The 17,654-nt window shown below is 41.1% G+C and overlaps 3 protein-coding genes across 4 annotated transcripts in view; 2 read left to right on the plus strand and 1 right to left on the minus strand.

Moving 5' to 3' along the window:
- Positions 1–2,178, plus strand: part of rad50 (RAD50 homolog, double strand break repair protein) — a 109,722-nt gene extending 107,544 nt beyond the window's left edge. For both annotated transcript variants that reach the window (XM_082960228.1, XM_014136732.3), the window contains exon 26: positions 1,558–2,178. In XM_082960228.1, coding sequence (XP_082816354.1) covers positions 1,558–1,744 — 187 coding nt within the window. In that variant the 3' untranslated portion in view covers positions 1,745–2,178. The remainder of the gene's footprint in view (positions 1–1,557) is intronic.
- Positions 2,179–2,305: 127 nt separating this feature from the next.
- Positions 2,306–3,334, plus strand: il4/13a (interleukin 4/13A). Its single transcript, NM_001204895.1, has 4 exons — positions 2,306–2,478; positions 2,740–2,802; positions 2,970–3,062; positions 3,209–3,334. The coding sequence occupies exons 1-4, from the start codon at positions 2,323–2,325 to the stop codon at positions 3,323–3,325; spliced, it is 429 nt and encodes a 142-aa protein (NP_001191824.1). The 5' UTR covers positions 2,306–2,322; the 3' UTR covers positions 3,326–3,334.
- Positions 3,335–10,957: 7,623 nt separating this feature from the next.
- Positions 10,958–13,033, minus strand: LOC106567605 (POU domain, class 4, transcription factor 3). The gene is made up of 2 exons (XM_014137114.1): positions 12,845–13,033; positions 10,958–12,551 (listed from the first exon to the last, which is right to left on the minus strand). Exons 1-2 carry the CDS (start codon positions 12,962–12,964, stop codon positions 11,652–11,654), a joined length of 1,020 nt encoding a protein of 339 aa, XP_013992589.1. The 5' UTR covers positions 12,965–13,033; the 3' UTR covers positions 10,958–11,651.
- Between the last annotated feature and the right edge of the window lie 4,621 nt (positions 13,034–17,654).

Raw genomic sequence — 17,654 nt, forward strand, 5'->3', positions numbered from 1 at the left:
TGGGACCAAATGCTTAACGTTTGACTGCTTTAATACACATGTAAGTGAATGTGGCCCAATACTCTTGGTCCCCTAAAATGGCAGGACTATGTGGTTTACCCGATAAGGATGAAAATACCCACAAATTAAAGCTGACAGTCTGCACTTCAACCTCAGTCATTATATAATTTCAAAACAACAAAATATTTGTCACTGTCCCAATACTTTTGGAGCTCACTGTATCTTTATGTAGAAACATTATGGGATTCTTTCAAAATTCCAGATTTCAGCTGCATAGTTCAGCGTAGGACACGCACATGAATTCTAGTTGTAACCTAATTTTGCTGGGCCAAGTCCTTTGCAATCTGGAAACGTATCACCCAGCAATTTTTTTTTTATCATCTCATCTACCGCTGTCCCAAACCTAACCCCGAGTTTCTGACAGAACTGTCTGTCCCAAACCTAACCCAGAGTTTCTGACAGAACTGTCTGTCCCAAACCTAACCCAGAGTTTGACTGAACTGTCTGTCCCAAACCTAACCCAGAGTTTCTGACTGAACTGTCTGTCCCAAACCTAACCCAGAGTTTCTGACAGAACTGTCTGTCCCAAACCTAACCCAGGGTTTCTAACTGAAATCATCACCACTCTGTGCTCCGCCTTGGTGCTGTTGGGGGACTTCAACATACATGTTGACTCTGGCAATGACAGTTTTGCCACTGAATTCCTTGTTCTGCTTGACTCCCTTTGCTTTACTGAGCTTATTGACTTTGCACATATAATCGTGGTCACACGCTAGACCTGGTATAGCCCATCGGTATTACCATAGACAACCTGACTGGTTCAGACATTGGGCTCTCTGACCACAAAAGTAATATCTATTGATCTAAAGCTCCCCCTCCCTCCCCTTCTCTGCAGTTAGCGTACTGTCTTTTCATCATCTCAAATCCAGTCTAGTCTTTGGGGCTCTACCAGCCCTTATATCCAGCCCGCTGGAAGATGCAGTATGTCTGTATAATGACTCTTGCTACACCTCTCAATGACTTGGCCCTCCTAAAGACCAGAGTAGTTTCATTCTAGCGCTCGGCCCCCTCGTACACCGAACTGCGCTCCATGAAAATGGCTGGGCTGCACCTTGAGCGGCAATCCAGGGTGTCTGGGCTAACTATCCATGCCCAAATGTATGACCACAGCGGCATACAAATACCCCAGATTCCAGCTGCATAGTTCAATATAGGACACGCACATGAATTCTAATATTTTTGGTTAGAGACCATCCAGTGTTCAGCTCATTTACCTGAACACAGGCGATCATAAAAATGTTCATCCACCCCAGTATAAATACATTTGAAGGCAAGTACATGTTAGTTCAACAGATTCCTTTTTAGGGTGGTTACGGCTGAGAGGATGAAGGATTTCTTTAGGCTGTTTTTGCTTGCCAGTGGCACCTTTTTTAGTCTTCTACCTGACGGCAGAATTTGGAAGGATTCGTGCAGTGGGTGTTGTCATTGAAGAAAAGTAAGTTAATAGTATAGGAATACTATTGTACAAATATTTTGACACTACTTTTCTCTGCTCAGAATCATCAAGAGCCGCTCGCGCCAGCGCAACTTCCAGCTGCTCATCATCACCCATGACGAGGACTTTGTGGAGCTCCTGGGACGTTCCAACTACGTTGAACACTTCTACCGTATTAGGAAGAACATGGACCAGTGCTCTGAGATCACCAAGTGCAGCGTCTCCTCCCTCAGCTCCTACCTGCACTGAGTGTCGGACACCATCCAAAGACTTGATTGATACTAGTCTATCAAGGCCATGATTGTTATAATAGGCACATGGCACTACAAATGTAATTTTAAAAAATGTATAAAATGCCTTAGTTGAGAGAAAAAAACTGCACTACAGTACTGTATTCCAGTTGGGGTTGGGATCTGCCTAAAGAAGACCATAGTAGTTTCTGTTCACTTCCTTTGATTTAAGAGGGATTTCTGTTCTTTGACAGGATGAAGTTAATTGGCAGATAAGACCTTGAGGCCCCGTCGTTGATTACCACTTTTATCCGGTATTCGGCGAAACGCCTCTGGTCTTGGTGACGCTTGCTAATCAACCACATCTCAATCAAGATATTCATAATGTGTCTCAAACTGTATATTTGAGTCTGCATCAGCTGACACTGCAATAAAATGTGTGGGGGAAAAATATCCTGGGTCCTGTGTATAAATAATCTGTTCACTGAGTAGTCCTCACATTTGGCTTTAAATTATTACCTGCTAGCACCTCAACTTCTCCGAAGTACAAGGACTTCTTTAGTACTACTTAGCGTTGGCAAATAAACCCAACCAAAGATGAAGTCGGTGATCCTTCTCTCTGTTGCGATGGTGCTATTTAACTCTGGAACTCTGCCTGCCAACGCTGCAGCGTACCGGCAGCATAAAAATCACCATTCCAATTTAGAGGCAATTATTAGCATGGCGGAACAATACACACACAATCTGACAGAGGTAAGAGCTGATCAAACAGCTACAACTGAAACTTTGGGTTAGCTTGTTGACAATGGCAAAGAGCCACGCTGTTCTTATTTTACATTTTAGTCATTTAGCAGATGCTCTTATCCAGAGCAACTTACAGTAGTGAATGCATACATTTAAAAAAAAAAAATAATAATTGTTGTACTTATATTCAATAGGATTCCTCTGTCTTATTGTTTTGTCATTTTAAAAGTGTGCAACAAACCTCTCACAATTGTCTTACTTTTACTCTAGGATCTTCTGAGAACATTACTCATAGATGTTACACATTTGACTGGGACCACCACAAAATGCAAGGTGATGTGATTAAATATTCTGCCCGCTTAGACATTTTGGTGTTAATAAGATCATATGTATAATTGAATAATATTTACAGTTGATGTTCAAAAAATGAAGGTGTGTTGATATGAATGGTGCTTGAGTATGTTGAAACTTTAGTTAACGAAACAAATGTTATTTTACAGGAGTTCTTCTGCGAAGCTGAGAAAATCTTGGCCTCCGTGAAAAATGCCACGTTTGGAAATATTGTCCGACATCTGAGGGTTTACAACAAACATGTAAGTTACTAAAGTATTCTATTAATAAAGCAGCTCATTGACCCGCAGTGGTTTCTCCCTCCTTAAGAAGACGTGACCAAATGAAGGCACATGCGCTGGGTGAGAGAGTGTCTTTGGTGTTGACGTCTGATGCTCTCTTATTACAGCAATACTGCATCGTTGTGAAGAGCCAAGACAACCAGGCGGAGGGCAACCAGGTGGAGCTGAGGAGACTTCTCCTCGACTTAAAAGAATGTGGCCAAAAAATCAACTCCAAACCATGATCTACACCAACTCCACACAATGCTAATCTGCTTATTTATTTGTTGACAGTTTTATTTAAGTAAGTTAGTGGCATTAAATGACTTTACCAAGGGCAGTATTTTAATTATATAATGTTAAATCTTTTTTTTATTTTACCTGAGTTGCATATTGATGATCTAATGCACACCTGTTAACAATGTGCATAATTTTATTTGTACTAAAATAAAAAAAAATCATAAATAAATTTTAAAGTTTTGTTTTTAACTTACACATTTTCCAGGATTTCCTTGAATTGTCAATGGACAGGTTAGACTGGTCATTCATTTCCACTGAAATGGCAGAGCTGGTGTGAAACAGTAGCTGAAATCTATATGGGAGACCATTAATTGCTAAACTTACTAACATCTTACTCAACTGTATTCTCATGGCCCTTGAAATCGCTATTACTTTGTGTTTGCTAGCCATGATTTGATGTGAGATGCTCTACATCTATCTGGTGGGACATACTGTAAATGCTGGGGCTGAAGAGCTTTTGAAGTGAATGCGCTTTGCCACTCCCTTCCCTGGACAATGATCACTGTGAATTGATGCAAAGTGAGCTCTGAAGGGAGGCCATACAGTAGAGGCAACAGGAGCTTCACTACTGGCATGCAGCCATTCCTGTGTTATCTCATTACTACACTGAACAAAAATATAAATGCTACATGTAAAGTCTGGGTTTCATGAGCTGAAATAAAAGATCCCAGAAATGTTCTATACGCTCAAGTTTTCTCGCAAATGTGAGCAAATGTATTTACTCCCCTGTTAGTGAACATTTCTCCTTTGCCAAGATAGTCCATCCACCTGACATGTGGCATATCAAGAAGCTGATTAAACCTCATTACACAGGTGCACCTTGTGCTGTGGGCAATAAAATGCCACTCAAATGTGCTGTTTTGTCACACAACAAAAGGCCACAGATGTCTCAAGTTTTGAGGGAGCATGCAATTGGCAGAAATGTCCACCAGAGTTGTTGCCAGGGAATTGAATGTTAATTTCTCTACTGTAAGCTGCCTCCAACGTTGTTTGGCAGTGCATCCAACCGGCCTCACAACCGCGGACCACGTGTATAGCGCGTGTGTGAGCGGTTTGCTGATGTCAACGTTGTGAACAGCGTGCCCCATGGTGGCGGTGGGGTTATGGTATGGTCAGGCATAAGCTACAGACAACGAACACAATTGCACTTTATCAATGGCACTTTGAATGCACAGAGATACTGTGACAGATCCTGAGGCCCATTGTCGTGCCATTCATCCGCCGCCATCACCTCAATGTTTCAGCATGATCTGTACACAATTCCTGGAAGCTGAAAATGTCCCAGTTCGTCCATGGCCTGCATACTCACCAGACATGTCACCGTTGAGCATGTTTGGGATGCTCAGGATCGTCATCTACGACAGCATGTTCCAGTTTCCGCCTATATCCAGCAACTTCGCACAGCCATTGAAGAGGAGTGGGACAACGTTCCACAGACCACAATCAACAGCCTGATCAACTATGCAAAGGATTTGTGTCGTGCTGCATTAGGTGAATGGTGGTCATACTAGATACTAACTGGTTTTCTGCTCCATGCTCCTACCTTTTTTTAAGGTATTTGTGACCAACAGATGCATATCTGTATTCCCAGTCATGTGAAATCCATAGATTAGGGCCGAATGAATTTAAATTGACTTTCCTCATATGAGCTGTAACTCAGTGAAATCTTTGAAATTGTTATATGTTGTGATTATATTTTTGTTCAGTATAAATAAGACCAACAGCTCCCTCCCTCTGTTGTCACTGCCACTTTTTATAGTGCAACACTGCGGCCTGCTGGTGGTGCTTCTCACTGACCTATGAACTCATTGAGGCAGAGAGAATATGACTCTATTCATGTAGATACTGAATTATTCAGCTTTGCGTAATATTTCATAATTTATTAAAGGTAAACATGGGTGAGCTACATTTAGTTTGATACATTCAGGAGTGTTGCGCATCCTTGCCTGCCATTATTTGTATATCTCAAGGAAACCTCTGGCTTAGCTGCAGAGGTCACACTTTATTTGGATAGTCTGGATAGTCCATCTGTAAATGCTTTACAGATGGTCACACTATCAACAAACTGTCTGTTGACAAGCAACTGCTTGCTAGGGTTAGGTTTAGAATAAGGGTAAGCGTTAAGGTTATGGTTAGTAGATAGTTGAAATGTTACTGATAGTCTGTAGAGCAGTGTTCCCCAACTGCCGGCCCGTGGGCCGAATTTACCCGCAGGTGATTTTATTTGACCCCCAAAATTTTCTGAACAAGAACACACAGACTTTTATAAATATATTTATTGTTGGACATAAAAGACTGTAAAAACACCAGAAAATCCACTCCAAGACATTTTAATTTTGGAAATCTGTTACAAAGTATTCCCACACATAATAGAGAGAGATGTGATCTAATACAAATGTAAGCAAGGTTTAAAATTATGTTTTAGTTCAATGTTATCTGTTTGGGCTTCTTGCGGGCAATTTGCAGTCTAGAAATGATTTGTAATTATGTTCCCGGCCCCCTGACCATCCGCTCAAGAAAAGATTGGCCTGCAGCTGAATGTAGTTGATCCATGCTTTAGAACATCTACAGATGGACTATCCAAATAAGGTGTTAACCGAATATGAAGGAAGGTTTCCCTCTCCCTATCTATCTTTCTATAGTACAGTTAGGATCAAAATCCCACAGGGAATCCCAAATAAAACAGTAATGAGCTGGTGCCCAGAGGCTATGGAATCTGTCCTTCAGTTCAATTTGATCACACAGGCTTCCCAGATCGAATCTGATCTGTGCAGGTAGAACCACATATAAAAGTCCCTCATAATTGAGGTCAGGAATACTAGCTATTTGTATGCCTCACCCTGATTCATTGGCAGGGTTTTTCATCTTGTGATTTGGGGAGTTTAGCCCCAGGGCAGCCTTCAGGCCTGGGGAGCAGGGGACCAATGACTGCATCTGCTGTAGGATAACCCGGGGCCTCTCTATGGACTCGCACTGTTTTCATGTCTCTTCAAAAGTCAGTCCATGGAGAGTGACAGCATGAACTCCTGACAATAATGTGCCTGCAGCCCACTCTAGTGCTTTGGTTTGGACGCTTTCTATGGGCGCCTGTTGTCACAAAACCTTAATGTCAAACCCCACAGGTCACAAAGTGAACCCATCTGATGTGATCGACTTGGAAAAGTAGAGACGTAACAAGATGGCCGTGCTATCTTGAAAGCTTCTTACCTTTCTCCCTCTCTCGGTTAACTTTTTGGATAAGATTTCTACAGACTGTGAAGAGATGTGTTCATCTTGTTTCTGCTTTCATGAGCTCTTTCAAGTGCTTTTCTGAGGAAATCACGCCAGTGTGAGTTATTTCTGAGTGGGTTAATCTCATTTCTCAGGGCACTTTTATAATGGAGCACTGTTAAATTATGCATGTGGTGTATAATACTGTTATTGGGGGCGGTGAATTAAGCAGGTGGCATCCCAGGCTGTCTGTCCTACCAGAAGCCCCCTCTCCTCTGACTGTTTAAATTGGGTGGCACAGTGAAAGAGGACATTCGAGCATTGTTTCATACGCTTGACTGTAAAACAAAAATACAAAATGGAGAAAGAAAATATACTTACGCTCTTGGCTTTGCACATATTTATCGTTTCATGTGAGCTATAAAAACAGATTTAAATGTGTATCTTCAATACTGTGTTTTCCCTAGTAGCAAATTGTATCCAAACGGTGATGGTAACTACAGATAGCGAACTGCACACATACAGCAGCATACATTTGCATATAGTCTAATTGTACAATTTAGGTGTCCGGTCCAAGGGTAACCATAGATTTTAGTCTGGACTGTTGTGAGTCTCTGTTGTGCTGGTACTGGTGCTGGTGCTGAAATGAAGAGCAGAATATCCGTGTGGGAGGTCAGGGGACAAACTGCCTGATATAACCACTGCACCATGCATAACGTTGAGGCCATTCCTGAGCCTATGGAGAGAGACGATTCTGGGCAGCTAGCTGTATTGTTTACTATTAAGAGAGAGGAAGAGGTTCCATGTAGCCCAGTTAATATTTCCGTGTGCTTAAAAAAAAAGCAAATGCAAAATGCATCATACTGTGACACTTTGTGTATTTTGAAAGTTCTATATCTTGAAAACTTGATTGGTGACATGCAAAACAGTTTGGGACTGTATCAACAGTGGACTAATGAAACAAATACCCAAATATAGATTGAATGGAATTTTTTTAAATTTTTATTTCCCAGTAGAACAAAGTTTGAAATACTTATGTAACAAGGTTCCTCACATGTAGAGAGTCTAAAAGTGACAAAAACAATCCCCACCTGGGTGTCCTATGTACTCTATGCAACTGGTTAGTACTGTACAATATGTAGGAATGTACATGGATATGATGGTAGCCAAGGTAGGAAAGATTGTTTTTGATAATGTTGGTAACTTATGCCATTGCAAGCATCCATTGTCATACATACACACCTTGGTCACCTTTGTTGAAACATCTCAATTAAAAGCATTCACCAGAGAGAAAGGTTCATGAAAAACCCAAGCTGAGTCAAAGAAAAGTGGGGGTAGAGAGAGGAAGGACATGGAAGGAATAGAGGACGCACAAAGTTCACATTTGAAGGGCAGCCTCATGTTTCCTAGTAACAGAATCCCTCTGGATGACTCGATGACATGCTTTGGAAGAGCTGTGGGCTGCAGGTGCGGTTTTGGGGGGGGGGGGGCAGTGCCCCTGTGACAACAATTTTGGACCCCCCTGTGGCCCCCCTAAATGTGGAGTATGAAATAATTTTTGCTATTGTTCTTTTTTTACATCAGTTATTAGACAGTGGCAACGCAGAACACTAATGATTATGAACATGGTCTTTTGCCTGCTAATGCCTGCAATGCAGTGAAGAAAGCGATATGACAACAATAACGTCTAATGTAACTGGCCCCTCTAACAGTACAACTGGCCCCAGCTTGGCCCCCCCAGTTGAAATGGTCTAGAATCGCCACTGGTGGGCTGAGGCCTGGAATGGCTTGGCATGTGATAATAATAGGAGAAGACTAATAAAATGCACAGAGGTAGCTGTCTGCCTCCACATTAGTCACATTCTCATTTGTTGCTACTGGCACTTTATGAATAATTGAGATTGCGGTGTCTTGGTTCTGCCATCGCCCCTACCTACCCCACTCGCTCTCCTCACAGGGACTGCCGAAGACTCAACAACCACCCAGGATAGGCTAAGAGGGAGGGGTGGGGTGTGCAGTGCAGAACACCGTCCGGGAGTCAGTCTGCCGCAATTAAACAGTGCTCTCATCCCCATTCTGTCGAGCACTGTCTCTCTCCAGTCCATGAAAACATCCCAAGCAAACTTAACTTTCTCTCCCTCCCCGTCTCTCTTTCTCTCAAACACTCACTCACACCCACAAATGCAGACATAACAAGCCTACCACCCACCACATCAAAATGTAATATTTGATGATTAAATTGATGTGGTCAAAATATCTATTTATAAGTAAAGTTATCTAAGTTAATTATGCAATATCTTACATTTTTCATAAAAAAATATTGTTCCTTGACTTTGTATAAGTACTCTTAAGATTTCAGAGTCTTATTTATGTAAGTTATATTTCGCAGCAAATTTGCAATTGAACTGAAGTGAAAATGCACATAGGAATGTTTAATAAATAAATATACAGGGGTAATGCAGCTCAATTATTGCATGAGAAATTGCAATACCTTCCAACTGGGAATTAATAATAGAACGGGCCTCACTCGCCACATGCTCCCTGTCTTTGCTAACCTTCAGCTCAACTTACCTCATAGCAAGAGGTTTATGATATCAATTGGGGTATTACAGCGATCAATAATTTACACACGCTTCCTGGCCCCAAAAATATTTAACCTTCCTCTCCAAGTCATTTCTTTAACATTAATTTGGTAAAACTTCAGACAGTGGAAGATCAAATATATTCTGAAATTCTCTAAAGTTTGTAAAAAATAAAACAGAAACGCATGCAATAACCTGTAACTTCAGGTTATAATATAACAAAACAGTTAGATTGAACAATATAAGCATTTCACTTTTTGGTGAAGCTTATTTATCCTGATTTAAAACCGTCTGCAGCCACATATCACATGTTCCCAAGACACAGAACAAGAGAGAAAAATTCCATTAGGTTATCATCATGAGCAAGTAGACGATATATTATGTTGCTTTTGCCCCTCTTTCAAATTCTTCTTTGTTAAAATAAATTACTCATTGCCTAAGCAATTAATCAAATCTTAAGATCAAAGAGAATATTACAAATCCACTGATTTTATTTTCAAATGCAAAATATTGATCCTCTGGCTAAAATATCCAGAGGAGAGCCTATTACACTTGGGAGAATAGCGTGTGGCCTGTAACTTCAGGTTATAGTGAATAACATACAGTATATTTAACAAAATAATATATTTTTTTATCAATATGTTTTTGTTTTTACTTCAAATTAATATATACATCGAATCAAATAATGATTTTATTTAAAGTCTAGACCTGCTGTTCCACTTTTACAAAAAAAAGTATCCAATACTAAATGACTCATAAAACTGCACTTATTCATCAGGAAGAGAATAAAGACAAATATAATGAAGTCAGTTGGTATAATTACAAGTTCAAACAATAATAGTAGTTTCACATACTATTTCAAACTCCTATTGTATTGTTATTAGTATAACAATATATTTAACTTGAGTACAAAAACTCTGAATATAAAGGGCAGGGGGAACTACACACAGATAAAAACGGTGGAAAATTATCTTGGTTTTCGTACTGGTTTAAAAGATAAATTGAAATCTTCAAATCCTTACCTGACATTGTGAGAGTCCCCTCTATCCCTCGAGTCACGAGCTCCCATACACTCTCAGCCCTCCGCACAGCTCCAAGCTTCGTTTTATACCAATATATAATGAATATTGCATCATCATTACTTAATAATTTCAAACCCCACGATATAACCCAGTGACACAAGGCCATTAATTATTAACTAATCTAATTAGGACCAAGGTCCTGGTAACAGCGCGTCAATGAAAGGAAAACATAAATTATATAAATTATATCTGCATATAATTGTTGCATTGTGTTTGACTTTGGTTTATCATTCAGCAATGAAATGTGTACTTTTTTCAATCATATTTATGTGCCATATGATTCGTTTTTAATCGCAGCAGAGAGTTGGGAATTCATAAATGAAACAAGTCATGTTCTCTGTGAAACTCATGGTTTTACAATGATTTTATCGCCTGTATCTTGAGGCAGGATTTATTCAGACCAGGAACAAACCCCGAGTTAATACTCCTTTACTCCAACCCGAGAAACAAAATAGATAGTTAAATACAATACTATCATAACCTCACACAAATGGCAAAATTACTTTAAGCTCAACCTAAATGTTTTTAAATTGGTAATAGCCTATGGTAATAGCCTGCATATGTCTAATTCTCTACAATTGACTAAAACACAAAATAATCCTACAAAATGTTATCGAAATAATAAATTGCTGATTCAATGGAATTTGAGAAAATATTCAATGATTTATTAATGAAGTTTGAACTTCACACATTTTGTCAAGTGAAATCCAAGAGTGAAGAAAAATACTCATAGTATTTCAGTGATACTCCAAACTGTTTTACATTTTTCACATCAAAATAGGCCATGACAAAATAACAGCCTTCAAATGCCGGTATGACATGCCTTATTTAAAATTAGCCTATTAAAAAAACTCAACTCGTGTTGTGTCATAAATATTGTGAATAGTATTTGCCTCGTTTACACACAACGGTGAATAAAGTTCAGTTAGTTCACAAAGAGAGCACATTTATTTACATATTTTGTTGGGTGGTTGTGTTACCCCTATGCAGTGAACACACATTCATTCCATCTTAAATATGAATCTTAAACGTGAAAATGGTTGGTGTAATTCATTGATTCAATTGTCCAAACAACTAACAGGTTTTATGAGCATTCAACAGGACATATCACATGAGAGAGAAGTCATTTTCTCCCTCTATTTGTTAGGCCCTATAGTTTAGTTCTGTAATTGAAGAGTTGTCATAGGCAGTCATAAAATCAACAACAAATTTCCTCCAAGAGATCTTTAGCACGATACGTTTAATTCCAAACTAAACAACAGGACAAAAAAAGTGAACGAAATAATTTCAATTTAAATAAATCCTATAGAGTCTCAGTAGTAAATTCCAGTCGGACATGAGATGTTGATAGATCGCCGTTCTCTCTTCAAAATCTCGTATTTTAGGCATTATGTGAACTAATGCACAGCAGAATATTTCATCCTTTTCTGTTTTTGCCGTTGGTTGCAAAACCACACACGAACCACGTTCTTTTTAAGGTCCAGTTTTTCAGCAATTGCAGCAATTTTTTCCGAAGAGGGACGGGGCTGGATAGCAAAATATGCCTCCAAAGATCGTTTCTCAGGTGCGGCTATCGACGTGCGTTTTCGTTTGCGTTCGTTGCCATTGAAAAGGTCTGGCTTGCTGTTTTTCTCCCGGTAAGCAGCCTCAGCCTCCTCGAGCCAGGCTTGGAGTACAGGTTTTAGCGCAATCATATTATTGTGAGAGAGGGTGAGGGACTCGAACCTGCAGATAGTGCTCTGGCTGAGAGAGCCCACCCCAGGTATCTTCAGGTTGGCGAGAGCTGAGCCAACGTCCGCCTGGGTCACCCCGAGCTTTATCCTCCTTTGTTTGAACCGCTCCGCGAAGGCTTCCAGCTCCCTCGGATCCGACTCCACGTCGTTGACACACGACATTCCGTTGTGCACAGACAAGGAGTGCGGATGACCCATGGCCATAGCTTGGTGAAGGTGACCCATGGTCTGGAGGTGGTGCTGGTGGGCTTGCGTGGCCATCATAGAGGAATCCGGAGCCCCCATCCCGCTCACAGAGAGACTGGACGAGATGTGATCCAGGAGATCCCCCTCCAAGCTCTGGTTGAGGTGGTGGTGGTGGTGGTGGTGAGGGGTCAGGGTGGAGGAGTGGGTGATAGGCACCGTAGAGGAGTTGGAGGTGCAGGGGACACTACTCATGGTATGGTAAGTCACGTCAGGCTTGAAAGGGTGACTCTTGCCGTGAGAGACAATGTCAGCAGCCGCCAGAGCTTCCGCGCGTGCCAGTGGACTCTCATCAAAGCAACCGAATATATTGCCCTGAAGCTGCAAGCAAGAGTGCGCATATTGAAGTCAGTGGGGAATTCTGTCAACTCAGGATTAAAAAACATTTCAAGAACAGGGAGAACCCTCTTCAAAGCACAGGTCATAAAAATTAATATGAAAGTAGCAGCTTTGCTTAAATAGACATGTGGATGAGAGAGAGGGAGGGGTTGTGAGGGAGAGAGAAAGAACAAGGACGGGAGTGGATAATAAGGTCCTTTCTGATCCACTTAAAAACGTTTTAAATGTATATTTTTTTATTATACATTTGTGCCTCAAATAAATGACTAACATACCTGCGGGGCAGGCAGACACACCCTGCGCATGCCTTCCGAACTCGCGTGCAGGCCAGAGTATTTGGGCTCCTGCAGCACCGGGTGCATAGAGTAATGCTGCTTGCCGTTCATGGTCATCATCTTCGTTGCGCACCTTGCAGGTAAGTGGCCCTGACATAGAGGCAGGCTCGGTTCTCTGACTCGCTGCTGTTACTGAGCTATTTCAATTGGCAGAACCTCCCGGTCTGTCTGTCTCTCTCTCCCCCCACCTGCCCCTTTACTCAACTTACAAGTTACAAATCATGGGAATGGCCTAGGTACTGTGCGCAAGCGTGATGCACGCTTGAAAGTGAACGCAATTAAATGGCCCATGAAACAAAACATTTGGGCCTATTAGGCCTATCCCACTGGGCGCAGACGTCAATTCAATAATCTTAATACCTTACTTTATCTAGGACTCTATATTTCTATAGACTTGTGGTTCCAGGCTTAATGTAATGAACACAGAGAATATAGGCAGTGAATTTTTCTTAATTTTGTCATGTTTCTTCTCTCCTTGCATCAAGGATAAAACAGGAGAGTGGTTAGCTTCAGCACCAGTCTTGGCGTCTCGTGATTCCCACAGTTATATGAGGGAACGTATATCCTCATATTCCACACGCGTTAATTGTAAATTAGTTTTTGTTGTTGTTGCATATCCCCCTCCCCTTGAGAGTGAGGTTACAGACAGGTCTCAACAATTGTTGACCGCGACCATGGAGCAATTAGAGTTAAGTGTCTTGCTCATGGGCACATCGACATATGTTTCATCTAGTGGGTTCTGGGATTCGAACCAGTGACGTTTCAGTTACTAGCCCAACGCTCTTAACCGCTAGGCTACTAATAGCAGACTTGTGAACTCTAATACCACACAAGTTGTGTAACATAAATTACATTTTGAAATGTGTAGATGAAATTGCCATCACAAATAGACTAACAATTCCCTTACCCAATCAATTTATGCTGAGAATCTGAAACTGTGCAAAATGCAATTTATGTACAAAACCTTTTTCAAGACATTAAAAGAAACAGAAATACATCAAAACATTGTCAAACTTTTCTTCATTTATCAAACTTTCTAATTATAGATAAAGAACAATTGTACTTCACACTGCTCTTTCGTTTTTGAAAAATATGTAATCTATTTCGCTTGGAAATATGATTTGGTTTATGTATACATCCCATGGCTATCTCTCAAGCAACAGCTGGGAAATTAAAGTCAACGACATTATTTGGATATGAGTTAACAGAAAATAAAGTTTAAAGTTTGATTTTCACTGGCCAGTTACTTTAACAATTATTCTGAAACTACAGCCCTCTCCTATTTGCTCATACAGGTAACTGCCAAAAGTAAAAGAAACACCAACATAAAGTGTGTTAATAGGGCGTTGGGCCACCAGAACAGCTTCAGTGTGCCTTGGCATAGCTTTTACAAGTGTCTGGAACTCTCTTAGAGGGATGTAACATCATTCTTCCATGAGAAATACCATCATTTGGTGTTTGTTGATGTTGGTGGAAAATAATCTCCCATAAGTCTTCAATTAGGTTGAGATCTGGTGAGATCTCAACCTACACACACACACACACACACACACACTTTAAACCCCTTATGCTCCTTTGGCTGAGTTTCCAAAAGCAGCCCAATTCTAATATTCTTTTCCACTGATCTTTTGACCAGTCACGTTAGATCTTTTTACCTCAGCGCCTTTTCAGAGCTGATCTGATTGGTCAAAAGATCAATGAGTGAAAAAAATATCAGAATTAGACTGTTAATTGTTAACATTAAATGCTTAAAGGGATACTTCGGGATTTTGGCAAAGAGGCTCTATGAACTTCCCTGGAGTCAGATGAACTCTTGGATAGCATTTTTATGTCTCTGTGTGGGGTTTGAAGGAAGTTGCTAACTAGTGCTAGTGCAATGCTAATTAGCGTTAATGCAATGACTGGAAGTCTATGGTTATCTGCATGCTAGCAGATACCCATGGACTTCCAGTCATTGTGCTAAAGCTACTTAGCTTTGGCTTGCGAAACTACACCTAACTTCCTTCATATTCGACATAGAGACATAACATTGATATCCACAAGTTAATTTGCCTCTGGGATGTAGATAAGGACATTGCCAAAATCCAGAAGTATCCCTTTAATTAACTCAGGAACCAGACCTGTGTGGAAGCACCTGCTTTCAGTATACTTTGTATACCTAATTTACTGGTGTTGCCTTTATTTTGGCAGCTACCTGTATTTCCCAGATAGCCAACAGGCTAAAGCTAAAAGTATTGTAGTTTAATCAGGACTGACCTAAATAGTGATACATTTTATGCTGATCATCCAAAAGGAAACACACTTGTTATTTACAGATATTTCTGGTCTTAATCCTTCCCTTCATTGCATTGGGATAGTGTCAGTTCATGATTATCTACATTGGCTAAATCTGATTACTGGATCTTGTAGATACATAAGGCAGTACCTTGCTCTGCTCTCTATCCCCCATCCAGGTGAACACCTGTTCTCAGTGCACTATATCTCATGTGGCAGGCTGACTGTCTCTCCCAGCAGTAGAAAGAAGAGCCAGGTAGGCCAGTGACACAGTGCTTCCATCTGATCCGAGCCACCTTTCCTCCGGTTCCCCAGACAGTGAATAATTCAGCAGCACAGTGGCAGGCATCCATTACCACATTGGCATGTTCTTATTCATTATAGAGATTAAAACAGGCAAGGTCTTTTCTCACAAGGACCTGTTGCGAGAGAGAGAGAGAGAGAGAGAGAGAGAGAGAGAGAGAGAGAGAGAGAGAGAGAGAGAGAGAGAGAGAGAGAGAGAGAGAGAGAGAGAGAGAGAGAGAGAGAGAGAGAGAGAGAGCGCACCTTGGCAGTGTACATAGTCTTTTTGTATACAGTAGGCCTACTTTAAGGGAAGTCAGACTCCTCGAACTCCCCTTTATACTTGTATCATTGTCAAGCTGAGGTGCAAAGATGTTCAGAGATGAGTTCTGAATACACAGGACATTGCGTTATAAATCCATTGTGTCAATAGAGCACGAACCTAAAACTTGCTTGATGTTGTTGAGACGGGGATGGGGATAGGGAAGATATTTCATCGGGGTTCATCAGTGAATTCTGGCATCCCAGAACCACCTCCCTCTATACCTACCCAGTCTCCTTCCCGCTCACTTTGGGGCCCAGCTGGGGTATTTTCTCTTCAGCCAGAGCCACTGGCTATCCCTTTCAGCAGCGTCTGACATTGACTTGATGGTTTGGCGTAAGGCTTGGCCGTGGAAACCAAGGTCCTTCAGCAACCTGGTGGTAGATGTTGACACAAATCCACAACACACAACCTTTCCAGCCTAGTCTCCCTGTTCTGCATCTGCTGCAAGCTTAGCATACTGCAGCCTCTTCCTCTCGTATACCTCGTCCACATTATCCTCCCAAGGCACTGTTAACTCCACTAAGTAGACAGCGTGCAGAGAGTTGGACCATAGTACCAGCTCTGGTCTTAGGTTGGTAGCAGTTACAGTGGCAGGAAAAAGTATGTGAACCCTTTGGAATTACCTGGATTTCTGCATAAATGTGTCATAAAATTTGATCTGATCTTCATCAAAGTCACTACAATAGACAAACACAATGTGCTTAAACTAATAACACACAAACAATTATAAATGTTCATGTCTTTATTTAACACACTGTGTAAACACGGTGCTGGGTGGAAAAGGTATGTGAACCCTTGGATTTAATAACTGGTTGACCCTCATTTGGCAGCAATAACCTCAACCAAAGTTTTCTGTAGTTGTGGAACAGACCTGCACAATGGTCAGGAGGAATTTTGGACCATTCCTCTTTACCAGACTGTTTCAATATTTTTGGAATGTCTGGTGTGAACCGCTCTCTTGAGATCATGTCACAGCATCTCAATCGGGTTGAGGTCAGGACTCTGACTGGGCCACTCCAGAAGGCATATTTTCCTCTGTTGAAGCCATTCTGTTGTTGATTTACTTCTGTGTTTTGGGTCGTTGTCCTGTTGCATCACCCAACTTCTGTTGAGCTTCAATAGGTGGACAGATACCCTAACATTCTCCTGCAAAATGTCTTGATGAACTTGAGAATTCATTTTTCTGTCGATGATACTAAGCTGTCCAGGCCCTGAGGCAGCAAAGCAGCCCCAAACCATGATGCTCCCTCCATCATACTTTACAGTTGGGATGAGGTTTTGATGTTGGTGTGCAGTGCCTTTTTTTCTCCACACAGTGTTGTATGTTCCTTCCAAACAACTCAACTTTAGTTTAATCTGTCCATAGAATATTTTACCAGTAGCGCTGTGGAACATCCGGGTGCTCTTTTGCAAACTTCAGACGTGCAGCAATATCTTTTTTGGACAGGAGTGGCTTCTTCCGTGGTGTCCTCCCATGAACGCAATTCTTGTTTAGTGTTTTACGTATCGTAGACTTGTCAACAGAGATGTTAGCATGTTCCAGAGATTTCTGTAAGTCTTTAGCTGACACTCCAGGATTCTTCTTAACCTCATTGAGCCTTCCGCACTGTGCTCTTGCAGTCATCTTTGCAGGACAGCCACTCCTAGGGAGAATAGCAACAGTGCTGAACTTTCTCCATTTTAGACAATTTGTCTTAATGTGGACTGATGAACATCAAGGCTTTTAGAGATACTTTTGTAACCCTTTCCAGCTTTATACAAGTCTACAATTCTTCATATTAGGTCTTCTGAGATCTCTTTTGTTCGAGGCATGGTTCACATCAGGAAATGCTTCTTGTGAATAGCAAACTCAAATTTTGTGAGTGTTTT

The sequence above is a fragment of the Salmo salar genome, chromosome 13, assembly GCF_965601325.2.
Source record: "Salmo salar chromosome 13, fSalSal1, whole genome shotgun sequence".
NCBI lineage: Eukaryota > Metazoa > Chordata > Actinopteri > Salmoniformes > Salmonidae > Salmo > Salmo salar.